Here is a 27,031-nt window from a genome sequence, read left to right on the forward strand (position 1 = left end):
TCTAATGAGCTTTAAAGTCACTTTTCTGTGTTCATAATGTCATCGGTTTTGACAAGATCCCAAACACCGCTGTCAGAAATGCAGGACCAGACCATGACAGAGACACTGTGTTTTACAGGTGGCTGTAGACACTGTTGTACCTTTCTCCTGACCTCTGTAAATACTGATGACGATTCATCACTCTATAAGACTTATGCTACTGATTTACAGTCCAGTTCTTGTGTAATTTGGCATACCGCAGTATATTCTTACTGTTTCTCACTTTTAAGAATGACTTTTTGACAGCCATCTTTCCACTGAGACTATTTCTGATGAGGCAGTGAGCAGTTCAGGGGCCTGTTGGTGTACCATCATTCAATTATTATTAGTTATACTTTTGTTTTTTATTCTGTCATACAAATATGGAAATCATACAACTGCTGTTTTTATGGTGTAGAAATGTTACTGACAGCCAATGAAAAGAGCTGCATGATTCTGTTCCATCCATATTTATTAATTTATTTAAAATGATGCATTAAACCAAAGACCGACTACAAGGTCAATGCTTAAACTCTAGATTCTAATATTTATTAGAAATAACTAAATAAAATATAGTATCTAGTCTACACAACTGAATTTATTTTTGCACTTCTCGGTAGGACGTGAGGTCACACGCATTGGCTCCCGTGATTGGCTCGTAACTCGGAAGTGGAAGTAAGGGGGCGGATGCAGGTCCAAAAACAAACCAAGCAGAGACCTTTGCTCAAGGGCTCTGATGCAAACTTACTCAAGTTGCAGTCCAGCCTCACCTTGTGGTTTGTGACAGTGAGGTTTGACATTGCGCTGCCTGCTGTCTCCTCACGGCCATGGACGAAGTGACAGGAGCTCAGCTCATCGCTGAGTCTCTAAAGGCTCAGGTAGGAATGACGTCGTCTGCAAACATGTGGCACTCCAACAGAAATATTCTCCCTGTTTGTGTCTTTGCTCAGATGTAACTGTTGAGCAATGTGTCAAAGTCCAAGTGCGGTGCGGTCAGGATCACTAAACTTTTCATAAAAGCATTTCCCCCTCTTATTAATAATGCTACTTTTTTACAAAACTTGTTCAATCCAACGTTCAACCAATCTCCCTGCAGAAAGTGGACTACATGTTTGGGATAGTTGGAGTTCCGATTATCGAAGTGGCCATGGCTGCTCAGGCTGCAGGAATCAGATACGTAGGAATGCGCAACGAGCAAGCGGTAACTCATTGTTTTGTACAACCTTAGTAATCCCTAACAAAAGCATCGCACTGCCATGCTGACATCAAATAATTTCTGTCGCATAACAGGCGTGCTATGCAGCGTCTGCCGTCGGATACATTACTGGGAGGTAAAATCTAATTCTGTACCGAATAAGGTGAACAGCTGGTGCCCAGCACTGTTATTCACATGTTGCTGTTTCCTGTGGTTATCTGAATCCAGACCAGGGGCCTGTCTTGTGGTTTCTGGACCTGGGCTCATCCATGCCCTGGGTGGAATGGCCAATGCCAACATGAACTGCTGGTATGACTCCATAACCACTGCTGTGTACTGTACAACTAACAAGGTGTTTATGAAGTGATGCTGGCTTTGCACAGGCCGGTGGTTGTTATCGGAGGGTCTTCGGATCGAAATCAGGAAACTGCAGGAGCCTTTCAGGAGTTTCCTCAGGTAACACGTGTCTCGATGTGGATTTTTGCCTGACACCGCTTCTCTACGCTCATTCTGTTTCTCCATGTTGCCAGGTGGAAGCATGCCGCCTGTACAGCAAGTTTTCAGCGAGACCCAGCAGTCTAGAAGCCATCCCCTCAGTGATAGAGAAGGTTGTATAACAATGCCCTCACACTGTCTGTTTTGTTCTTTTAATGTATCGAACAGATCTGGATGATGATGATTATTTTCATCACGTCTGTGTAAAGTTTTCTGGTATTTGGTTGGTCACAGGCGGTCCGCACAAGCATCTATGGGCGTCCAGGTGCTTGTTATGTGGATATTGCAGGCGACATGGTTAATGCTAAAGTGGAGAGGAGCAAAGTTAGGTTTGTTGTCATTCTTGGATTTAAAAATAAATAAATACATTTTTATGCACAGTATCACTCGTTAAACATCAGGTGTATAGACTCTCAGAGAAGTGTGTCTCTCGCTCAGAGAGGTGTCCTGCTGTCCGCCTCCACCAGTGAGTTTGGCTGACCAGGGTTCAGTGACAGAAGCCATATCTGTCTTAAAAGCAGCCAAGACACCCTTGGTCATCATCGGCAAAGGTAACTGAAACAAAAGAAGCAATTGCCACCTCTTTTCAAATTAACTAAGCCTAACCAACCTGTGTTTTTCCGCCAATAGGAGCAGCCTACGGCAGAGCAGAGGCTGTGCTGAGGGAGCTTATTGAAATGAGTGGCCTTCCCTTCCTGCCCACCCCGATGGGAAAAGGGGTTCTTCCTGATGACCATGCCAACTGTGTAGCTGCTGCACGCTCAAGGTAAGCCTCACACTGCACAATCACACCTGGTAGTAACCAGACAAAGTTGTAACAATCTGTAGAGCTTCTCCTTAATAGAGTAGTCCAGCAGAACTCTGTAACTTTAGTGTGTTTTAATCTTCCTGAAGTAGAAGGCATAGACATGCTCAGAAATACCCATGCAGGCTTTGGGGTTTAATCAATGCTCAGTTGATATTAACAGTTGAAACAAGGCTGCATGGATTGATGCCTTTGTGCTGTGTGTGCCAAAATCTGACCCTGCCATCTGAATGTTGCAGCAGAAATCCAGACTCATCAGACCGGGCAACATTTTTACAATTTTGGTGATTGTATTGATGTATTGAGCTGCTGCCAACTGATTGGCTGGTTAGGTATTAATGTGCAGTTGAACTGGTGTACCTAATGAAGTGTTAGGTAAGTGTATAATAATACACTTATAAAAGTACTTGTTTTTTAAAAGCGATGGTCAGATTTTTCAAAAAACGAAAACAGTCTAACATCCAGACAGACGGATGTGTTTTGAGTGCAGCTCCTATTTTGAATGTGTTTTTAGCTAGAAGACAAAATTCACCTTCTATATGCATTATTAGGATCGAAAAACATTCTGCCTAAGGGAGAAGTGGCATGAAGTTTCTATTTCTAGATTTTTTAGGCCAAGAATAGTTGACAGTACATGTTTAGATGGCAAACAAACATTTGTGTCATGGTCATCTATCTGGCTCCTAAATTCTGCATCTTCTAACTAGTCAGGATCTAAAATTTTTAGTCTTGTTTAATGAGAATCCATTGTTTGACCTCTTCTGCTGTTTGTTTTTTATGTATTTTTTTCCTTGTTACCCAGAGCTCTTCTCCAGGCTGATGTCATACTTCTGTTTGGAGCCAGGCTAAATTGGATGCTCCATTTTGGTCTTTCGCCTAGATTTAACCCTAATGTTAAGATCATTCAGGTATGTAAATGACCGAGTTTATGGTTTGAGAAAAATCAGCATTAAAAGATCTGGTTTAAAGCTAGTAGTCTATTTGGTTGTTAATCTTTTGCCTTGTCATGAGAGAGTTAGTTTTGCCAAATCTGGTGCTGCAAAAGCTGTAATGATATAACCCCACTGTGATCTGTTTGCAGGTTGACCTTTGTGCTGAGGAGATGGGCAATAACGTGAGGCCAGCTGTTGCTCTCCTTGGAGATATCAGTGCTGTTGCCACTCAGGTACATTTTCAGCAACTCAGCCCATTGGCTCATCTTTCTCTTTGATGTCTTTCCCATAACGTTAATTTAGGAATCAAAAGCAAACCTGCTCCATCAACATTTGCGCTAATGGTAAGAACCTGTGTAGAACTATGTTTTTCTCTCATAGATAATTCACTATAGCATAAGATCTGGTTGTACTTGTGCAGCTCTTAATGGCTTCTTTAATCATTGGTTTTTAAGCCTGACGACACTGAGGTCTGAACACTTTTGTTCAGAGTTTTTTGTTTGTTTTTATATTTTCTTTGCTCCGCTCACTGAATTTTCAGACTGAAATATGCGCCAAAAAATATGTCTGTAAAAAGCAAAATGGATCCCAGTCATGGCAAAAACAAAGCGTATTTCATATACAGAGAAGTTTGAATTGTTAATATATGTTAATTGAGGCCTGAGATGTACTTCTTGGGTTTTTTGCAGTTTCTCTGAGCGCTGCATGGTCTGACCTTGGGGTGAATTTGTTAATAAGATTTCCACTTGTGAATAATTTTCCTCACAGTACGATGATGGACTTGAAATTGTTTGCAAATGGCCTTATAATCATTCCCAGATTAATGGACAGCAACATTTGCTGAGATCGGTGTTGTCTTTCCTCCTCGGCATTGTGTTCACACACGACCACTTGCTGATGATCAGTTAATCAAATGCATTTGATTAGCAGCACCTGGCTTCTACGTTCTCTCTCAGTTCCTATGGAAACAGTGAGGACATTCACAAGACTGCTTTTGCATTTTATTACGATTACATTGTGTTAAATGTCATGGGGTTGTTCTTCCTCTGAGGTTGCATCTACCAAATTTTAAGACCAGGTAAGGACCAGATGATTTCTTTGAAACGTCTTGTGCTGTATTTTTAGCTCGACTATATTCTCTATATCAGTGACACGAGTACAGTAACATTCAACTGTAATAGCAGTGTTTTTGTTTTTTTTTTCTTCAGCTGCTACTGTGTGTCCGTAGAGATGGTTGGAAATACCCCTCTAACGCTGAGTGGTGGAGCACGTTAAAGAGCAAGATTGCTGCTAATGCAAAAATATCAAAGGTGGGTTTCACCAAAGTTCTTCTAATCCTTCCTTAGAATTTGGACCACCAATGGAAAGCTTACATTGTTGTTCTGTGCATGGTTACACTGTATCAGCCTGCCGATGACATTAAATTATATATTTAATCCATTTAGATGTTGTCTCTGTTTTTTGTGTTTCTTGCCAATAGGCACTTGCTCTACAGTCTACAGTGCCCTTGAACTACTACACAGTATTTCATCACATCTCCCAGCTGCTGCCACATGACTGCATCATTGTCAGCGAGGGTGCAAACACAATGGACATCGGACGCACCATGTTAAATAACTACCTACCTCGACACAGGTAAGCCAGTCAAGCGCACTGACTTTTTTGTTGTTTTTTTTATGCTAACAAATCAATTTAGACTAATCTGTGAGTTAATGTATATCTATTAGATTGCTGTAAACTAATTTTAATGATGTTCAGACTGGATGCAGGCACTTTTGGAACAATGGGAGTAGGCCTCGGGTTTGCTATCGCAGCAGCTGCTGTGGAGGCGAGCCAGAACACCAGCCGAAGGGTCGTCTGTGTGGAGGGAGACAGTGCCTTTGGGTTTTCTGGTATGGAGGTTGAGACCATGTGCAGGTGAACTGAGTCCAGTGTTTCTATTCAGTATTTGCAGTTTAACCGTCTATTGACTTCACATTCTTCTCTTTGTGTTTTGTAAATCAGGTATAGCCTACCCGTAGTTGTTATTGTGGTCAATAATAACGGCATTTACAGCGGAGTAGATTCTGAAACATGGAAAGCAATGAAACAAATGGGAGAGCTGACCTCTGTGTGAGTGAGATACTTTTGAGAAAATGATCATAAAGTGAATTCACTGATAGTTTTTATTGATGCCTTATGCTATGACGTAGCAAAAGTTGTCTTACATCGTCACACTGTAGGGCCCCTCCCGTGTCCCTTCTACCTGACGCTCGCTATGATGAGGTGATGAAGGCGTTCGGAGGTCGAGGGTTGCTGGTGAGGACGGTGGAGGAGCTGCGCAGTGCCTTACAGCTTAGCCTGAGTGACTGGGAGAGACCAAGTCTCATCAATGTGCTCATTGACCCTTCCTCAGACAGGAAGCAGCAGGTAACTACAACTGTTAGGAGCACATGTTTATAGAGTCTGCGTGTTTATAAAGTATGCAACAACATTAACCACGTCTTGCCTGCCAGACAGACTTGAGGGTGAGCGTCTCCCAGGTGCACCTGGAGTAAAATTCTCTACATGCACAGGCAACTCTAGAAAAATAATGCTCCACCTTGTGGTCACGGTTGTAATAACAACTCCTACTCCTACCATAGTCAGAGCATCTCTGTGGCTCTATCAAATATCTGGACTTCTGCGCTGTGGAGCGTTTGCCGTACACTGGAGAAACATGGAGGGTCTAAGGCGGTCCGAACATGTTAACACAGTCTGGAATAAAGACTTGACATATATCACTCATATCAGAAATCTCATCTCATAGCATGTTTTACACCCTTGCAGCCCTGAGTCCTTGCAGACTATAAGCGGTACTATATGACAAAAGGCTGCAAATCAGATCACAGAATGTTTTTAGTATTTGGTCCTGATGCACCACAGAAGGCATAAAGAGACTGAGTGACACCGGCAGACACAGCAGTAAAGCCAAGCCTGATTTAATCCAGTGTTTCTTTGGTCTCTGCTTTGCATGCAATAAACAGCTTCATGTTTACTTGACTCTTCCTCATCCTTTGAGGGCTATGTTACCAACATGCCTCGCTGAGCCGTAATCCTCCTGCTCCAGGTGCACCAGAACTGTTGTATTCCACTCACAATCCCTCCACCTAACACCAACCTGACCTTTCTATTTCAGGGCTCCCATAATTAGAAAGCAAGGCCCTCCGTGTTTATGTTGAACGTATCCACGCAACCTTTTGCAGACACGGTTGAAGGTTGTATTGAGTAATGTATCCACAGCGCTGAGCTCCACGGCTGTGCCAGCAGAAAGACTTGTCCCTGACTTTTAGTGTTGCGCCTTTACCTTTCGACACCCAACTTTAATTCATTCCTGTCAGACTTGAAGCTGACAAGATTTAGTTTTGAAAATTTGAAGAAAACTTTTAGTTAATTTTTATTACCTGGAAAAACCTCTGTTTTACTGCTTAGATCTCCATTACAGTACAATATTCCTCTAGATCTTATTACACCGTATAGCTAATATAAACACTGTGTTGTCTGTTTGCAGGAGTTTCCTTGGCTCACACGTTCCAACCTGTAGATTTCCAGAGCGTTTCAGAACAGCAGTGACGGTTTTCTCCTGGAAAATATCAAACTGCTTTTGTTTTTCTGGTTGTTTCCATTAATTAATCTAATATTTTGCTATTACTATACTGTGAATAATATGAAAAATATGACTACAATAAAACATTTCACACAGAGTGCATGCTGTTTCTTTATGTCAGTTTTTTTCCCCTCTTAATCTGGACTGCAACTGTGAGTTGCCCTGTTGAGTATTGCCTACATTAATGAAATGTAATAAAATTAAATCTGGAGAAAAGGAGAAAATAAACGCATTTGACAAACTTTTTTTTCTTTTTGCAAATGAACCAGCTAATGTTTACAGTTGAATGTAGAGATTTGTCAGTAATGGGGAAACTTTAGATGAAATCAACAGGATTTTTCTAATTTCCATAAGTTTTGTATCCTTTTCCACAACTTGTCTGAAAAATCCTAAATGCGCAACAAAAAAGCAATACAAGCTAAAATAATTTGATAGAAAATTGCATTGCTTTGTATCTCTTAAGTTGCAAGCTTGACATGATTGCTTTTTGTAATTTATATAAAGAAAAAAGCATAATTTATCTTAACCTCCTAGGACCTGAACTCTTCCACAGCATGCATTTTTAATTTCTCTTTGATATTTGGGCATATTAGGGCCCGATGAATGTAAAAACAAAGAATTACCAGATTTTTTTTTAACCTTATTTTTGTTTTTAAGAAAAATCAGAGCCACATATAAGGATATTCGTTTAAAATTTTGATAGAACAGTAGCAGTATAATGTCCTTGTAAGTGGATATCAGGCCCATGTAGAGCAAAATTGAGTATTTTAGTCTAAATAACCCAAAATGTGATGTCCACACATGTGGACGCCAGGTCCTAGGAGGTTAAAGTGCTGCTGAGAAGTAATGGAGTCTGTTTTTCTAGGTCCTTTGGAAATGCAGACACTTGACATTGTGTAAAAGACTTGCCACAGCAGTATAGTGCGCACTAAATAACTTGATGCACAGTGTACTTCATCACAAAAAAACACATTCATCTAAACATAATTAGACTGTAGACTGATACATCTAAGAAAGTTGTAACATATTGACATCTTCATTCAGAATGCTCTCAGCATGTCTTGCAGAAAAGCACACAGGGAGTCTCACAACTTTCCCTGAAGAGAGACAATAACAAAAGCCCCCCACTGCAGTAGTAGAGATCTAATATTGGCACCAGGAGCAGCTGGCAGGCTGTCTCCTGTAATTTTAGTGCACACTGATGCAGAGGAAAGATTTAATGGGTATTGGTCAGCGTACCCTCTTCTGAGGGCGTAAAGGAGACACAGCAGAGTGAACGCAGAGGGAGGGGGGCAGAGAGAGAGGACAGTGAGAAGAGAGGGAGTGGAAAAAGACAGCGTGAGAGCTGCTGTGGATCAGAAATAAAGTCAGGCAACTATCCGGAGCAGCATGACTCTTCTAACACTTGGACTGTATCTGCCATTGTGGTTTTGTTATGGCCTGGCTCAGCCTTCTTTTCTGGACAACTTTGATTCATTCCCAGCAGGTAAGAGCGTTTTAATCCTGAGCTTGAACACTGTATACTGTACTGTACAGTACTGTGCGTGCACAGGAGCTGGTGGATTTGAGCTGCAAAAGCACGGATTCTGAAAGTCTCAATTTGAGATTCACGTGGCACTCATGATAATACCCTTGTTTTTATTTTCTTGTTGTCCATGAGGTAGGTTGGAAAGGCCTCTATAAATAGCGAGAACAGCTTTGGCTCTTCAGTGAGAGGCACATGGGCTTCATATCCGTCCAGTGCTAGGAATTCTGCTGGATGGGTGTCATGATTTGATAGTTTGCACCTGTTTCTCTGTTGCTTGTGCTGCTCCAGCATGCTGTAATTGCTTCAGTTTGTCAAATTTTTGATCTGTCCCGCCTTAATTTGTCGTAAATGAAGTTTTTCTCATTTCACATTCATTAGCGCGGGTGCAGAAGTTAAAACAACACACAAAAAAAACTTCCTGGCTTCATATACCTTTGATACCCTGTTTAATTTGTGACTGCATGCCCACCTTGCGCAGCTCTCAGATCACCGGATCAGCAGAAGAGGTTCAACCCATGCTGTTTAGTGAGTCCGCCTCCACCACCGCTGTTTCCTCCACCCCCTTCACTTTGGCGCCTCTACCCTCATGTGAGTCAAAGTCATGTGACTTTCTATTGTGAATCTCTAACTGTTGACATGTCCTTGATTTATATCCAAAAACACCACATTTCTTACAGCCTTTTGACCCCTGGTCAAGAGTCTCTCGAATTTAATGTCAACAACTGAATGAATATCATCAAACCTGCTCTTGCAAATGTTGTCAAGACCGAAGAAATCATCGAATTGCATCTTTATTTATATTTTACAGAGTGATGGAAATTCCCGTGGTGGTCGCGAGTCTGATGTGGACAATAACAATAAAGTTTCTTCTTGCCCAGCAGGCCCTCCGGGGCCTCCTGGCCCCCCAGGACCTCAGGTAGGAAACCAGGCTATTCCTAAAACATCATGGCTATCCTTTTGTATCTGGAACTGTGCCACTGTTATTGGACTCTTCCAATAAATCTCTCATAATGTAACAGGATTCATCACCACTATAACTAAAGCGTCAGTCTCTGTTTCATGTTGGAGTCTACGTAGTTTTAAAGTGTTAAAAATTAGTACCCCAACTACATATTAGCCGCATGTCTTCTCCAACTTGATAGTTCCTGTATAGCAGGAGATGGGGATTTCTCTGGCCCATGCAACACAGCAACCCATTAACGCTCCACTTTTAGCTGAGACACAAATAGCCTTTTTCCACCGGCTGCCAGTGTCCCACACATCATTCTCAGAAACTGTCTGAAGAGCTGTCTGCTTGGAAACGAGCACTGGGTCGCGTAAATTCCAGGGCTCACCAAAACATGCTTGTGTCCAGGTGTTTGTGTTCTCTAGTGATTGAAAGATGCAAAGACCTTTCGGTTCAAAAGGCCCTCATAACCCAACCTGCTCCACTGTTCTCCACTGTGTTCCAGCATTTCATAAGTGAAAGCAGATTTACCAACTGATTGTTAAAGCTTTTGCTGCGGTTGCTCATCAGAGGTCCAACCGCAGCAGCATTTCTCTTTATCAAAGGAGGCCCACAAGGCAGCTTTTAAATCAATAGTGGCCACTCAGCCTTTAGCTAATTGAAACTGCGGCTTCCAGAAACAGAACAGATCTGTGGTGGGATGCTGTGGACAATAAAATGAATTTAGATGGCTATCTCTGTGATTTAGGAGCATATAGCACAAATCTAATGTTTTCTTTTTATGTTCATTAGGGTCCCCCTGGATTACCTGGGATAGCAGGGCCTAAAGGAGAAAAGGTAAGGAGTGTACTTATCGAAATTAGATAAAACTAGACTGTCTGCTTATTATTCTAATAAGCTAAAGTGCAACTGACCTTTTGCACACAAATGCTTTCTGGAAGTGCATTAAATGACTGCCGTCCTTGTCCCCTCCTCCACATCCTGTTGTCAGGGAGAAATAGGAAGACCTGGTCAAAAGGTGAGAGTCTCCATTAATCACTCCATGTTCTTTGCTAAGTGGATTTACTCAAAAAATGAGATACAATGCCTCCGCCTGCTCGCTCGCTGTAAGTCACAGTGCTGCCAGTGCCTGCTTGTGTACATCCCGAAATTGTGAGGATATACAACCTTGACAAGAGGCAGAACAGACACACTGACAGGAGGCAAATGGGTGCAGGGCTGCTGAGACAGGCTGTTTTTGTGGCTGAGGGACTTTACATGCTCTCAGTCTGTTTCTCTCACCGAAGCGGAGCATATTGCTTCCCTATCAACATTCCGCATCAGGCTAGCCTGTCCGACGGTCCTCCTTCTCCTAACATAAAGCTTTATTGAAAGCTCGGGACACACTATGTGATGAGCACAGGTAGAAGAGTAGCGTCCTCCTAAATGAATCAAAGCTGTCCAATGGGGGAGCTTCACTTTGCAAGCGGCCTGACTGAGCAGCTTTGCAGCACCGCAGAGCAATTTAGCTTAGTGTTTCAGCCAGGTTATTAATCATTTTATTTCCCACAAGCACAGACTCCTGTTCTATATACAGCCCATCATTTAATTAAAGAGAGCAAAGTGACAGGGCTCGTTAAAGCCATTCTCCCCCTACATGTGCAGCAGCGTCTGAAAAATGCTGTAGTGAGCTGGCCGTCAGCTAATGCAGCAAATAATTCATTCAGACATATATATATATATATATATATAGGTATATATATATATGTTCAAACAGGCATAAAAGGCTCTGATTTCATTAACTTAAAAAACAGTTATGTCTCCTGTCAGGGTCGGACAGGCCCTCCTGGACTTCCTGGGAAAAGAGGACCAACAGGATGGTCAGGACCAAGTGGGGCCAAAGTGAGTAAGTCATAATGTAGATCTTATAAAATATGTCAATATATGAGACCAATAAGAACCAGAATGGTTTATTACACAAGTCTGATTTGCAGTCAAATAAACTAAAACCCTGCATTACCAGTTATGTAACATGCAAACAGCCTTTCCTTTGGTGAACGCTTTACTGTAAACGTAATAAAAGAACCTTTAACGTTCAATGTCCGCATATGACATTTCTTATTTTAAAGACAAAAGCTCATTCAGGTCATTCATGTTTGCCTTTGTGTCAGGGGGAGAAAGGTGACCCGGGCCTGATGGGTTTGCCTGGATCCAGAGGACCAATTGGGCCGAGGGTAAAATTTTACATATGCTGTTTAGTGATCTTTAGTGAGTTTTGTTTCATCGTGTTTCATGCTTGTTATAAATCTTTAATCCTAGGGCTTACCTGGGTATAAAGGGGAAAAGGTAAGTGGCACCATTCAGCTGTAAATACCGTAGGATTTATTGATTAACTACTTTGACAGTAAACTAAATGAATGTAATCTGCTCTGTCAGGGTTCCCGAGGTGACCGTGGCGAGAATGGGATGAAAGGAGACAAGGTGGGGAGAGTGTATCAGGAAAATTGTACATACACTTTGTAAGAATTCTGAATTCATGTTACGTACTCTTCCTCACTCACAGGGTGCAATGGGTTTCCCAGGAATGCTTGGACAAAAAGTGAGTAATCCTCATTCACGCCAGTAAGGGTTCTGCCTTACAGTGTTAACCAGCTAACCAATTAAATTCATGTATTTGAATTCAGAATTTTTCTGATATAGATTTTTTTTTTCTGTTATTGAGGGTGAAATGGGTCCAAAAGGAGAACCTGGAACCTCAGGAAACAGAGGACCCACTGGCCGACCGGGGAAGAGAGGCAAGCAGGTGAGGAGTTTGTGGGTTGCACTGTTTTACAGTAGTGATAGCAAGACAGTTGTACTTTTTGACATGTGGTGTAAGGAAATGACCCTGCACTGTTTTGAATTTAAGGGACTGAAAGGAGACACAGGAAGCGTTGGCCCTATAGGGCCAGCAGGCCCGCAGGGACCTCCAGGCCACCCCGGCCCTCCTGGTCCACCTGCAACAGGTGAAATCCCAAAGTAGATTTAAAACTCTTGAAAACTGTGGTCATAATTAAGTGTTTGCTGGAGAGATTTAGTTTGTGGATGGTCGTGTGTTTTTTTCCGTTGTGAGCGCGTGAAAACTTGTGCTGAAAGTGAGAAGGGAAAGCTCGCAGCCCGGTGAGTAAAGGAAGCCCACTTTGAAACTGTGTACGAGGTAACACCAGTAGTCTTATTTAGCACCGGAGAAATCGAATCCCCCCGAGCTGAAACAGGATTCTCTCAGCATGACATCATGTGGCTAAAATGGATTGACAGATGGCAAGCCTACAGTTTTACAAATATTATGTCAGCACATCATCAAGATGACATTTGTTATCTTGATCAAGTTCCTGTATGAATTATCCTGATTGTGTTTGCTTCTTGATTGATAAATCAAAGACGCTAGACTGACATGAGGTATTTATATCAGCTTGTGTAGGCTGTACACAACTCATTAATGCTGCTATATTCTGTCACTTTGGACTAAATATAGACCCACTGTTTGTTTATCCTTCCTTTTTTTCTCCCCCTCTTCCTGTATATGCAGGAGTCTACATGGTTGGAGCAAAGGGTGCGCGCGGTCCACCAGGGCCTCCTGGAAAGTGTAGCTGCAGCTCTTTGAGTAGTCCTCCATTTGAAAATTATGCCTCTACAGGAAATTATCTCAAAGTGCCAGCGGTGAGAGATGAGTGGTTTGCAGTCAAATATAGAATCATCTGTGAAATCAGTGAAAAATCCACCAAATTAAAATGTAAAGAGTTTCAAAGGGTAATACAGTTGTGGTCAGAAGTTTACATCAGCTCATCATAGGCATCGATGCCATGGTAATTGTAGCTTTTTAATAACTGACCTTTTGCAAACGAATGCTTTCTGGAAGTGCATTAAATGACGGCAGTGCCGTCCTCTTTTTCCAGGGTGGAGTGATTGTACAACATAGACCTTTAATGGCTTTAGGAAGGCTGTTTCAGCTCTTGATTTGAGCTAAAAAAAAAAAAAACTTCATCCACTTTGTGCAATTTACCGGTACCACTGGCAGTAAAACAGCCCTGCAGAATGATGCTACCACCACCATGCTTGACAGCCTGTACAGTATTTTTAGTTTTGAAAGCCTCACCTTTACTCCTCCAAACATATGTCTTGGTATTCTTGCCAAATAGCTCAATCTTTATCTGATCTGACCATAAAACGCTTTTGCAGATGACATTTGGTTTTTCTTGGACAAAGAAGTGACACATTCAAATAAGTTGTTTGAACTGATAATCTTAAAATCTGCAGTGGTTTAAAAATGGCTTCAAGAGACCCTCCTAACTTGTATAAATCTAAAAGTCTCCTTCTAAGACCTTCACAGAATTCCTTGGATTTTCCTATTGTTCCAAGTATTGGTCAATCCAATGATTGCTATAAAACAAAGACAGTGAAGAGAAACTCCTTTTTAAGGTCAATCATGATAACTAACGAGAAGTTAGGGATCAAGTTAGAAGTATATATTTGACCTTTATTTATACTTTTGGCTGTGAGTGGATTAGAGAAAATACAAAATACAAAAATTAAAAAAAAAAAAGATTTTGTACAATCATTCCAATCCAGAAAAAGAACACTTCAAAGATATCATTAAAAGCATCATGCCTGTGATAAATCTATTAAACTTTAGACCACAACTGGAAATAAATAAGCTTGAAAGATAAAAGGAAGGTTAAAGTACACTTACAGGAGAGATAGATAATGCTTGCAGACAAATGTTACCAGCTGGGATGACAAATGATGGTCTTCAATGTTATTTCATAAAGTGCTAAAATGCACGGAACCCTATTATTTTGCCTTTTATTTAGATATTTGTGGTGAGCAATGAGGAGGAACTGGAGCGCCTCCGCACAGATAACGCTCTTGCATTCCGTAAAGACCAGAGATCTCTCTATTTCAAAGACATTGATGGCTGGCTGCCAATCCAGGTATAAATGCATGTAGCAACAATGCAATGTGTCCTTAAAAAAAACAATAGATATTGACTTTCAAACAGCCTTTTCCTTTTATGTTCACATTTTTTAAATTCTGCAAAAGACCTTTCCATTCCAGATCACGCCCTACCAGTCCATGGAAAATGCCCCCGATGATGAAGGTTACTGTGGGGACGGCATAGTGCAGATCTCCACCGGGGAGGAGTGTGATGACAAAAACAGAGTTGTCACCGATGGCTGCGTCAGTAAGTCATGCATCTATGTTACCGGTCCTTTTATAGTTCATTAGCTGTACCTTGCTGTGCACATATAACATGACCCCCCCTGTGCCCCTGCTGTCTCATGTTACCATAGAGTGTAAACATGCCTACTGTGGAGACGGATACCGCTATGAAGGGGCTGAGGAGTGTGATGGAAAAGACTTTGGATACCAGACATGTAATTCATATCTTCCAGGGTAAGCATACAGCATTTGGGTACACAACCTTGTACTGCATGAAAAGATGTAGGTTATGAACTTGACCCTGAAAACGTTTTTCTTATGATTTGTAGGTCATATGGTCACCTCAAGTGCACAAGATACTGTACTATTGACTCAACAAACTGCAAGTACTTTACTTGAGGAGTTGTCTGGACAGTGCTGTGGCTCCTCTGTGTGTTATTTGCTTGGGACTTAACATGTAAAAAAAAGAAAAGAAAAAAAGAAAAGACAACAATGCTCCAAGCAAAAACACGGAGGCTGCCAGTGATTCTGTTATGAAAGAAAGAACAAAACCTAGAAATATACAAACATACATAAAACTCATCTGTGTTGCTGCTGAGATGCCACATATCCCGGAGGTTATAGCTTGAGTCTTTGAAGGTGAAAATCCGCACACTGGAAATGCAAAGGAAGACTGCACGCTGTCTTAACGAGAAGGATTTGGACTGGCTTCCTCAACATGCCCAACTGGACCCGAACCAGCCTTTCAACGCAACAGTTGAGAGCCTCAATCGCGTACCAGTGGACGATGTTGCAGAGAAGCAGTAGCTGGAACAGAGGCATATTAATCTTGACCCAGTTACTGTTGAGAATAACAAGCAGTAGGACATCCAGAGCGATGGCCCGAGGTATTCTACTGCAGTGTGAATGACAGTGCACAGCATTTGCATGTATCTGGGATTACTAAAACCACGACAGCAGCTGTCACTATCAAAGCATGTAACCTATCAGTTTACTTATTACTGTCAAAACAACTTTCGTACTGTGTCCTCTCACTACCACGTCGAGATACAAAGGTAGGGATGGAGATAGAGGTGGTTAGTGCACTACATACTGTATATATAGCGAGTTATGCACTTGTAATCTTTGAGTGAGACTGTTACTCCAGGAGGCTTGAAGCCTAGAAGTTGACCCAGCTTTGTTAGCTTGTGGTGGTACTGTACTGACAGGGACATTTAGTCTGGACAAGGTTTCAATAAATCCCCAAATCTTCTCAGGAACTAGCTAACAGGTAATGTAGCTCAACAAACAAAGCACCTTTTACAGGTATCCTCTACTGCTCTTTATAAATTACGCGGCAGTGACTGTACACTGAGGCAACTCAAGCAAAAGCTTTAACGCATCAACAATGCGCAGTACTGCAGGATTCAGTTTCCCCTCCTGTGCTGCAGTGAGAAATGAAATATACTGTACACGAAGGCTTGAAACTGTTATGTCCTTAATTTTCTCGGTGCACGGGAAGGGCTGGACTAGTCTGTAGCTGCTAAAGGGGGGAGGGAGAGGAACTCATATCGCAGTCAGTTTTCTGATCATTACTGTAAATACTCTGATACCTCTTTATCCAGTCTTTCTGTCTTACAGTATATACAGCAACAGTAAACTTAACAGTGTAGGTGTAGTCCGCTGTGTGTTGGGCACAAATGCTGAAAATGACTGTGCTGATATAAGCTGACATTTTCCATAAGCTACTCTTTGAGTCGCGGTGCCAAGGGAGACCTTTTCTCAGACATACCTAGATGTAGTCAGGTCTATAAAGCCTACAAAAGCAATCAAAAGATGAAGACTGTTAATATATTGTGTCCGCATGCTTGTGAAACTCTGCTAATGCTTCACCTTTGTCAAATACCGTTTTGTAAATCATCATTGCATTCATCAGCATAGCAGGTGTCTTAAGAACTGTCAGTCTTGCTCTGTTCAGAGAGAAGCAAAGCACTGTATGAATGACAAACCTTAAAGTTATGAACTGTGCCATGCACAAAGCTCGAGTACCGTTCTGGAAACTATGTTGAGTGTCGTGTCTGTGGCCTGTGCTGCTGTGTTCTATCTTAGACTGCCTATGTACAGCAATGCTGAAACGTGCATGTGGTGACGTGCTGTAAGGCTTTATGAAGCGTAGCAAGCATTGTGACTGGGGTAGTTCATTTTGTTTTAATACTCTGATATGATTTTTACAGTAGTTGTGAACTATTTAAAAAACGATCAAATAAAAGTGATATTTAAGTCACTCTCTTTATTTAAACTTAAACCTTGGTTAGCGGTTTGTCATGTCTGCTGTTATTGGAAAAAAAGCACACACACAAAAAACCCAAACCTAACTGGCATTGATGGAGAGGCTATTGATGTTCTCTTAGGATACAACACTCAGACAAAAAAGTAAGGGGGACATCAAAGTATCGCAGCAGTCAGCCGTTTGCTGAGTGCTGCGTTAGTCTAAATGCAAAGCAGACCACACAGTGAACTCTTGCTGTTTCTCAGACGTGGCAATGGGTTTTTCGGCTTTTTATTCCATCTTAATGAAGCCTTTCAGAGCTGAATCTGTGCCTGGAGATGAGGCACAGTGATACAGGTTGGGGACAGACCAGCCGGCCACTGTTGCAACCAAGATGTTTGAAGCAGGATGAGACCATATAACTGTATTAGCATGCTGTATTCCTCTTCTAAATCACATCAGGGCAATTTGTCTACCGAGATGCCAGAGTAAAACCTTACCTTGGTGTATTTATGCCATCATGTGCAGTGCCCTGACCGGGGCAATCACATTTGTCAAACAAATGTCCCAGTGTGGCACTAAATGTCACTGAAATTCAAGGGCTGACCTGATTTTACTGGCTCTGTAATGAAAAGATGAGCTGTGGTCACAGAAGAATCCCTCAAGTGAAGTTTACCATTTGTGAAGTAAGGTCAAATTAACTTATGAGCTGTATCCCATGCATTTTACTAACTTATTCATGCAGTGTAACTTATAGCAAGCTTGGTCTACGTTCAGCTCACATAGGTATTAAAATGATACCTATGGAAAAATGACACTCTTTTTTTTCCACTACAAGGTTATTTTAGTGTAGATTGACTGGTGTAGCATTACAGCTGTGGTACATGGGGCGATGCAAAGGAAACCACAGGACAGGAAGCTGGCAGAGACCCAACTGCTTCACCTAAGCCAAGTGAAAATCCCTGACCTATAGATAAGAACTGCTGGTATCCTGGGTGCAGTGGTGCTAATTAATGCACATGCAAAATAATCACTTGAAACAGAAAATGATATACAGAAGTATTATTTAAGATTGGCACAACAACTGTGACAACAAACTATTTACTATCTGTTTCTTATTTGCACTCAACAGTCACTGTGTTAGGCACATATTGAAAACACTGGGTTGGAATTTATTTTGCCTTCAAAAATTTGACCAAAATCTTTTGGTCAAAATTGATAATAGCATCACTGAGTTGCTGCAGATTTACCAGCTGTACATCAGTGATGAGAATCTCCTTTTATGCCAAACACCCCAAAAGATTTTTTTTAAATTTAGCCTTTGAGACTGAGTGTCTCACTTCCAAGAGACCTGCTCCAGACAAACATATTAAAATTACAACAATAAAAAAGCAATAAAATAGCTAAATATGTATAACGTACACAGTCATATTAAAACATGAACAAGTTCCCAGAGATGATTTCATAAAAACATTTGTATGTCTTTTAAAGTCTGCAAGTGAAATCAACTGAGAGAGCTTCTGCAATGTACTGCATGAAGACAGGGCAGAAAAGGACAATGCCTTCTTCCCAAGCTCTGTACGAACTGATGTTGCTGAAGATGCTCTACTGCGTTGAGATCTGGTGACTGTGAAGGCCGTTTGAGTACAGTGTACTCACTGTTATGTTCAAGAAACCAGTTTGAGTTCATTTAAGCTTTGTAGCATGGGACATTATTCTGCTGGAAGTAGCCATCGGATGTTAGGTACACTGTGGTTATAAAGGGATGGACATGGTCAGAAACAATGCTAACATGCCCAAAGTGTACCGACATCATTACACCACCACCACCTGCCATGACCATTGGAAGGGAGAATAGATTCATGCTTTCATGTAAAATAAACATCCAAGGGACTCTACCATGTGAATTTCACAAAAGAAGTGGCATTCATCAGACCAAGCAACATTTTTCCAATCTTCTATCGTCTTTGCCTTTTTCAGATCATTCCCTGTAAACCCCAGAAATGGTCATGCAAAATAGGAAATTCATTGGAAGTCATAGTAGTTCAGCAGTTTCTGATCTGGTACAAACAGCCATGCCACACTCAAAGTCACTTAAATCAAGTCACTTCAGCAGGTCATCTGCACTAACAGGTACACCTAATAAACGGACAGTGAGTGTATAGTTGGCACAGTAAGTAAAGAGCCTTTACCTCTAGGCACGTAAACCATATGGTAGCATATTTAACTTCAGCATGACAGAAGACAAACTGCAACTTAATTATGTTTATTTTGCAAAAAATCAAATAGCATCTTATTTACATCCATAGAAAAAACAATTATTTGTTGTAATATTACAACAGAATATCTAAAGGATTAATATTAAAACTCATCAGAAATAAGCCTATTGCACACCTGTGATGTAAACCTACTGCAAATGACTTATTTACTGTACAGGAGTTTTTAGTGTTTGCATTCTTAAAATAAAAATAACAATATTAAAGTTGAAAATACTATCCGGTAAGCTTCTTTTTAAAGCCCTAAGATAATTTTCCTGCTTTTTTGTTTTGTTTTTTTCAAATGGCTCAGTGAATTTGCAGTCAAATGTTAACCCAGCCTGCAAGAGCAGTCTTACTGATCATTTCACTAATTCGACATCAATAAAATATTAAGTACACCTGGTAACAACACTTAACAATGGTATGTACAATAGCATGGACGATAAGCTGAAAATGGTTACTGTTCTGTAACTACCACTTTTAGGATTACTCATTTACTCACTTCAAGCCCTTGGCCTGGCACCTGTTGCTAAATACACCAAACATGCAGTAAAAAGCATGCCTTATGAATACAAATGTCCATACATTCACACAAAAGTTGGACAGAACAATTCATGTCATTAATGTGAACTTTATAACTTATGGTATAATAAATAGACATTGTAAAAATGCATAGGTTTGTGCAGATGTCCACATGAACAGCAGTTGTCAATATTTTTAACAGCTATGCGGTTTCCTTTCTTGTTTTCAGTTACTGTAGGCAGCAGAGGCTAAAGCCATTCACATGACAGTTCCTTTTTGGTCCACTTGGAAACTTTGAGCAACAGCTCACAATGACATTATGTAAAACACAACAAATCCATTGTCAAACTGCACAATCTGAATTCATTTTCAGGGAAAAATATATACATAGTAATGTTTACTAAGCTTTTATAGTAAGTACAGGAAAATATTTATATAACTGACTAAAAGTTAGCTTAGTACGTAATTCAATCACATACTTAAGACACATTTTGGGAATAGTTTTTGCTTTTTTTTGTGCTTTGTGCTAGTTGGAAGCATCATCGTATCTCACTGAAGCCAAGGAGAAAAAAAACAACATTGATAATAGTTTCATATTGATCATACTGATCAATTCAAAGGGAATCAAACAATTTTACAAGGAACTGACCAGAACCAAATACCCTGTGCTTAAATACCTTAAAGCATGTAGAGTACGCCTTAAGCCACAATACAGCAACAACCAGAAACAAATGTCACAATGAATAATTATGGTTGGAGTCTGCATAATCAGATTAGAAACACCTTCGCTGTCACCGGTCTCTGGAACAAGACTTGGAATTTAAATCTCCTCAAACCAACCTTAATTAATTGTACTGCTCAGTTAAACCCTTCTCAGGTCGTAAGTACACACATGAACACCCTCTCCTGCTGTAGAGTTTAAAAACTACTGAAACGTCTCAAAATGACACGAGACAGTCTCACACTACTTTGTACACCTTTCTTCCAGCAGTTAGCCACTACTCTGCCCATTCAGAGGGGCTCTGTTCTTCTCTGAACCGTGAGCATCTCTTGTTCTTATTTCACACCACCTCGTCAGACTCAAGGTTGTATTCTTCATATAATGCATCAAGAATGGCCAGCTGCTTCTCCATGGCAGGCAGATACACTCCCAGATCCCTGTGCATGCCGTTGATAAAATCGCTCTTCAGCTCGTCACCTTCTCTTGACACTAAAGCAGCTGTGAAACTTTGATAAGACGGGGAAGCTCTGAGCGCCAACTGGGGGGGGAAAAAAAAAAAAAAAAAGTCAAGTACTTGTCACACAAAGAATAAATATACTCAGAAGGTATTAATACTGGACTGGGTAAAAAAATAAAAATACCTACAGCAAATACACCACGGACAACCCATCCGTGGTACTGCCGAAGAGTCTTCCCATAAGCGTTGTCTGCGTGAAAGAAAAGAAGAAACAATTCAACACTTTTACGTGTTTGAACTTATGTTAAGATGCGCATTGTAAAACAGAAATGCATTACTTAGTGCTCCCTGGATGTCTTGCTCTCCAGCGTTGACTTCTGACAGAAACTCCTTGAGGAACTTCAGCCCTCGTCTGAGCCACAGCAGAGCCTCTGTTGCAGAATTGCGCACCTGGGCAACATCTGTCTCTACTTCATGCAGCACAATAGACTGTAGTGTAGAAAAGCTCTCAGGGTCTGACCTCAGCTTCTGGTGAATTTTCTACAACAGAACACGAGACACTGTGACATAGTACTCTCTACTCTGGTAGACTGTTCTGACTTTCAACGACTAACTGCAATTAATGAATATTTAATACACAGTATATAGTTAAATATGCTTGTTGACAAAAAATATTAACAAGAAATGGACAGAACACTAAAGCTAAACAAAAAAGGGGAATGAAATAAATACCTCATTATTGACAAACTGTATGACTGATTGGACTCTACTCTTTAATGCAGTTTTGAAAATGTGATTGAATAATTTAGAGCAACTTTTAAAGACCAACTTCACTGTTATTCCTTCGATTAACTAAAATCATGTGCTCTTACCTTTATGTTTCCGACAAAATCCATTTTAACTGGTGCAAACACTGTGGATCCCAGTTTGTCTGAGAAGAGAGAATCTATGATAACTTTTTTTTGCTGGTTCTGAAGCACAGATTCTCAACTTGTGTCCTACTTTGAGTGCACAATGTTTTGATGTTTTTAAGTAATAACAGGCTGCTTAGATGTCCTTCAGATTTAAACTAAATATAACACTGAAATGAGGGATTACGGTGCACTCTAAGACCTACTGGACTGTATTAAGTATAGGACACACACAGACAAAAATAGGTTACCATCACTGTGGGCTGTAAACTTTCAAACAAAGCTGGGAATAGGCTTTAGCTAAGAGGTCACGTTAGTTCAGATACAAATTTAAGCTTATTGAGATGTTTTATGTGTTTATCTATAGACAACCATTACATACATCAAGTTTCTCTCTTATAAGTAATTTTAACTTTAGAAAACAGCTCACTGTAAGTAACCTTTACTGATGTCAGTTCATGTGAAATACAGACTAACATTCCCTTCGACCTCTTACATGTGTGCTAATAGAAAGCTGTTGTTTAAAGATAATTCCTAATAATCCTACTTCAGCCTTGGTATTTGTTAACACAGGAATAACTCTGACAAACAAGGCAGACCCTTTTTATAAAACAAAACAAAAAAACAATGTTTTTGGCTCCATGTTACTCAGGTCTTGCACTTCTTCACTTTGTAATTCTGTGAATGGCGACTTTTTATCATGACGTAATACACTGTGAGTAACAAAGTGTGCACACAGCACAAAAATGTGCATGACCTAATTCTTATGATTAACCTTGTCATATGATATTATTTTGGGCTACAAAGAACAACTAAAGACAGACATACATGTGCAAAAAGAAAGTAACAGAGACATGAAGGAAAAGTGTGATGAAGAACCTGTGATAGAAAGCTGCCACCTCATTAATTGCAAAGATTATGAAGGACAGAACATGTACATAAAAGAGGGGGAAAACAGCAAATGAAAGTGATTGTCTTTTTTTTCTTTATCGGAGTTAAAAATGCTGAGATTACAAGAAATGCAAATGGGAACCATGAGAATTAGGAACAGGGTGTCAGATAAAGATGAAGAGAGGCTTAAAGTAACCGGCCTACCTAATACAGGTACTATTGCATAGCATGAGTCCAAAAACTCTTGTGTAGGGATACCATTGTCGTCATCCAGTCTTATATCACTAAATCTAAAAAACAAAAAACAAGAAGTAGAATAGATTCAAACAGCAGAATATATTAGAGGGAAGCTATCCCATATCAGTTTTTATTTGACCAAAAGCAAACAGAAAGAAAACATGATAATAAAGATTAGAAGAACAATACTGTGGATGCTTAATCAACATCCACACTAATTAGAGGAGCATACATTTCAAAACCAAGCCAGAGAGACAAGTCACACAAAACATCATGCAACTCTGACAAAAGTACCCAAGACTACTTCATCTAAAACTTAAAAGAGCTGTGGTTTTCACTAATCTTTCCCTTTGTTTGATTCCTGCATTACAATAACATTCACCTCAAACAGTACAGATGTAAATCACACTCTAGCCACATGTTCGATTACACTCTCAGAATCTTAAAAAAAAAAAAAAGTATTTGAAAAAGAAAGAAAAGTTAACAAAACAGGTTTACAAACCCAAATATCAGACGAGGGCCTCTCTGTGTCATGTGATCAAGAGAGAACACACTGATATAAAACACTTGACTGTAAGATCTTAAAAACTGACTTTTTCAAACTTGTTATTAAACTATTCTGTGCAATACTGCAGCACTATTATTATTAACAAACTAAGTCACTGTGCAGTCTAGTCAGAAGATACAGCACAAGCGCAGAGCCTTAGTTACAAATATACTATACATATAAATTAAATGAGTTTAATACTGCAGCAGTGAAATATCACAGACAATTGTATACTTAAATTCCCACAGTAAGTAAAGTGTCCTAAGGGATGTGAGCTTCCTGAGTGGCATTTTCATACCTGTGACTCATTGTGCTGAAGAATGTTTCCACCTGCTCTGTGTCTTCTGACTCAGTTGACTTTCTGGGAATCTCACCTTCTTCTTCACCCTCTTCTTGGTGCTGAAGTCGAAAATCCTTCACGTCCCCATTGTTGTTGTCATGCGTCTGACTTTGGTCCACTTTGTCCATCTGCTCTTGTCCTATCTGCTTTTGTTCATCATCTTCACTCTCGTCATCCCCCTCTGCTGGCTGGTCATAGTGTTCAATCTCAGGGGTGGTCTGGGTAGTAGGTAAGCTAGGATTAACTTGATCCTTGTGGACTTCTGAGCTGCTGGCTGTTTCAGTGTCTGCATGAAACAACGATGCATGAGTCTTTTTGCAAATTAGACTGTCAAAAATCAGTCTAGTGTCTACACATTTTTTTATTAAACATGACCTATGACCCTGAGAAAGCTACTCCAGTAGCATCACAAATTCACAGTTGGTACAGCAACTCAAGCCATTTTAGGTTCCTCATCTCTCCCTGTAAGACAACTTTCTTCTTATTGGCTGCTGCTTGCAAACAAAAGATTTGAATAGCAGGTGGGTGAAGCAGCTGCACCCAGAGCCAGAGCTGTATAGCTGAGATGACAATATGAAGAAATACGAGCACTCACAAAGAGACAGCTATCTTTTTAAATGGCTATATTGCATATATTAATTTATTTTCTTATGCTACATTAAAATACAATATAAGAAAATAAACATTAAAAACCTCTGCATCTCCATTGACTTACTATATAGATCCCAATCAAAGTAATAAAGTATGAAAAGACTAGTCTTATTTCTCAGCAATGGCCCCTTTGTGTAAAGGCTTTGTCACTGCTAAGGGAAATGTAATAATGGAACAAGTCATCCATCACTGTACTCACTAAAAGGCAATAATCTATTCACTTCAGTTCATAGAATACACAAACAACAACCAGGGCCCTTGAGTGCTGTGTAGTCTTTCCTTTGTGGAATGCGGTAATGGTTTTTAGTTCAGGAACTTCCCCAGCAAGAAAAGCGAGTGGCTGGCAACCTGACCTACCTGATGGAGAAGATTGGTTTTCTGGTCTGCCTGGCTCATCTGGTCCCTCTGGCCCGGAGTCAAGGGTCTGGCTGTCATGTGCAATTGTTTCTCCTGAGGTTTCGGACAAATCTTTCCACCTGTAATATGTTTCAGGACAATGTGTCAATTCTAAAAAGCTGGGACAGAAATTATGCCCTTGACAAAATGCAACAACAATGGCAGAATATCAACAGAAACCTTTTGAAACTGTATTTTTGTTTGAACATCTCTTTGCTCTGTGCTACCTTTAGCACCTACGTGGCACTTCATGAGAGATAAAATCATTCAATACAGTAAGAGAAGCCACCTACTTTTCTCCAAGGTTCTGATTTAAATGATGGCTGTGTTTAATCTGTGGAGACAGCACAACACAGACAAACACTGGGTGACTACGCATATTTTGATTTTTGGAAAACAATCCCAGAGCAATTATACTAGCTCGCCCACACAGAGCTGGTGAGAGAAGTATACCTTCTGAGGTTTGATGGGTGCTACTGGAGGAGTTCCTGGTGGACTCTGTGTTGCCAAATCTGTAGTGAAAGTACGATTTGCTATCTGCATGCATTCCTCTAGAGTCTTAAGGAAAGTTGTGCATGTAGACTTCACCATATTCCCAGTGTCTAGACCCATCTGAGAAGGAAACACAAACATACATGTTGGGTGTAGATTGCTAACGAAATCTGCTGAAATCCAAGCCAAAAGATTCAAGACGTATACAACAACTGTTTCTTGTCTATTAATACGTACATAGCAACTGCAAACTAGCTACTCTATACTGCAGTTTCACACTAACAGCAGCATATCACATTTCATCAGCTCATCCAAACTTTAACCTTACCTCTGGCGTGTCTCCTAGCTCATCATTCTCCTTGATCTTGTTTACTTGTTGGAGGAGAAGGTCACAGTACAATCTGAGTTCTGACATCTTAGTTTTCAGCGCCTCTGTATTCTCCTGAAGCTCTGTATTCATTGTGCACACAGACAGCAGATCAGAGTTTGAGAAGTCGTGCAAATGCCTTACAACACTTGTATGTAAGTATGGTCTGTACTATTCCAGGTCTAAACGCTTTTACCCTGTTTTTACTTGCAACAGTATCTTGTAAAGTATCCAAATACCTTTTTCTCTCTTGGTTCGGTTGTCTGTAAGGCAAGCTTTGGCTGTTCCCAGCGCCACCAGCCATTTCTGCCTTTCTGCTGCATTGATGGCTCTGAGGTAAAAGTACTGCTCTCCTGGTATGGTCAGGTCAACTCGTGTAGAGTCAGAGGAATGAACTAAAAAAAACAAAAAAAAAAAACAGCAGCAAGCAAGGAAACATGCCTGTCAGTACTGCACCCAAAGGATGCTTGCTCTGGTTAAACCGTGCACAGAGTAAAGTGGAGCACACCGACCTTGGATTTCACAAACGGAAATTTTAATGCTGCCCTTGCACCCTTTCCAGGCATCTTCTTGAGAGTCATAGTAGGACAAAGTTCCTCCATGAAGCACAAACCAGCGAGGCTGCCAACCTATAAAGCGTATGGGAAAAATAAGTGAATCAATGCTGTGGCATTACTGTAAACTGCACTTAGTTTTTAGCATTAGAAAAGTCATCAACATACAGCGTTACCCAGCTTCGTGAACTTGACGAGACTTAAGTTATGTTAGCAACAACTAATTGGTTGTGAAGTCAGATTATAACGACAGGTGGTGGACATGACCGAGCGCTGCTAGCTAAGACTGACGTAACGGCTCAACTCTAATTCACTGAACAGCTAATTTATCAAAGATAGGAATGCTAGTGGTCAATACGCTACCAAAGCTGGCGGGCAGCTAACGGTAGCTCGTCCGTTTTAACGTCACAAACTCGCTGTCATGCTAGCTAGCAGCCTCAAAACGAGCTCTACAACGGAAAGCACGCAAAGACTTTAGTGTTAACCTACCACTTATGTAATTGGTCCACTTATACAGCATTCCTTCCATTATTTAATTGCGTGTTTTTCCCGTTCATTACTTGTTTATCACAACAGGACGTGATGCCCAGCTGACTGTAGCGACTCCATTGGGCCCGAGTGTGATTTTCGGAGTAACGTCCACCGCTTTGCATTCCAACTACGTCGATAAAAGTGCGTAAACTTTTTCGTGAATCTGCCACTAGCCGATCCTGAGCG

The 27,031-nt window shown here is 40.7% G+C and overlaps 3 protein-coding genes across 6 annotated transcripts; 2 read left to right on the top strand and 1 right to left on the bottom strand.

Moving 5' to 3' along the window:
* The first annotated feature begins 670 nt into the window (after positions 1-670).
* Positions 671-7,168, top strand: hacl1 (2-hydroxyacyl-CoA lyase 1). The gene is made up of 17 exons (XM_005738450.1): positions 671-896; positions 1,115-1,219; positions 1,309-1,349; positions 1,442-1,522; positions 1,597-1,669; positions 1,744-1,821; positions 1,943-2,037; positions 2,147-2,259; positions 2,339-2,474; positions 3,316-3,421; positions 3,595-3,678; positions 4,654-4,755; positions 4,926-5,080; positions 5,204-5,362; positions 5,450-5,557; positions 5,668-5,854; positions 6,975-7,168. The coding sequence occupies exons 1-17, from the start codon at positions 846-848 to the stop codon at positions 7,005-7,007; spliced, it is 1,707 nt and encodes a 568-aa protein (XP_005738507.1). The 5' UTR covers positions 671-845; the 3' UTR covers positions 7,008-7,168.
* A 1,204-nt stretch (positions 7,169-8,372) lies between these two features.
* Positions 8,373-16,985, top strand: colq (collagen-like tail subunit (single strand of homotrimer) of asymmetric acetylcholinesterase). Of its 4 annotated transcripts, none has more exons than XM_005738452.1 (17): positions 8,373-8,556; positions 9,077-9,186; positions 9,407-9,514; positions 10,337-10,381; positions 10,536-10,562; positions 11,354-11,425; positions 11,695-11,757; positions 11,843-11,869; positions 11,960-12,004; positions 12,087-12,122; positions 12,246-12,326; positions 12,432-12,528; positions 13,092-13,222; positions 14,374-14,493; positions 14,603-14,744; positions 14,854-14,956; positions 15,052-16,985. In XM_005738452.1, exons 1-17 carry the CDS (start codon positions 8,460-8,462, stop codon positions 15,119-15,121), a joined length of 1,374 nt encoding a protein of 457 aa, XP_005738509.1. In that variant the 5' UTR covers positions 8,373-8,459; the 3' UTR covers positions 15,122-16,985. The 4 variants fall into 4 exon arrangements, with proteins under 4 accessions (XP_005738509.1, XP_005738510.1, XP_005738511.1 ...); XM_005738453.1 differs by having other exon boundaries at positions 14,618-14,744; XM_005738454.1 differs by lacking the exon at positions 10,536-10,562.
* Positions 16,986-19,262: 2,277 nt separating this feature from the next.
* On the bottom strand, positions 19,263-26,866 carry plekha8 (pleckstrin homology domain containing, family A (phosphoinositide binding specific) member 8). The gene is made up of 13 exons (XM_005738458.2): positions 26,804-26,866; positions 26,273-26,389; positions 26,000-26,155; positions 25,722-25,843; positions 25,355-25,513; positions 25,195-25,235; positions 24,863-24,981; positions 23,813-24,140; positions 22,935-23,020; positions 21,801-21,859; positions 21,267-21,468; positions 21,117-21,178; positions 19,263-21,009 (listed from the first exon to the last, which is right to left on the bottom strand). The coding sequence occupies exons 1-13, from the start codon at positions 26,841-26,843 to the stop codon at positions 20,812-20,814; spliced, it is 1,689 nt and encodes a 562-aa protein (XP_005738515.1). The 5' UTR covers positions 26,844-26,866; the 3' UTR covers positions 19,263-20,811.
* Between the last annotated feature and the right edge of the window lie 165 nt (positions 26,867-27,031).

The sequence above is a fragment of the Pundamilia nyererei genome, unplaced genomic scaffold (genome assembly GCF_000239375.1).
Source record: "Pundamilia nyererei isolate P.nyererei 1_Seehausen unplaced genomic scaffold, PunNye1.0 scaffold00084, whole genome shotgun sequence".
Lineage (NCBI taxonomy): Eukaryota > Metazoa > Chordata > Actinopteri > Cichliformes > Cichlidae > Pundamilia > Pundamilia nyererei.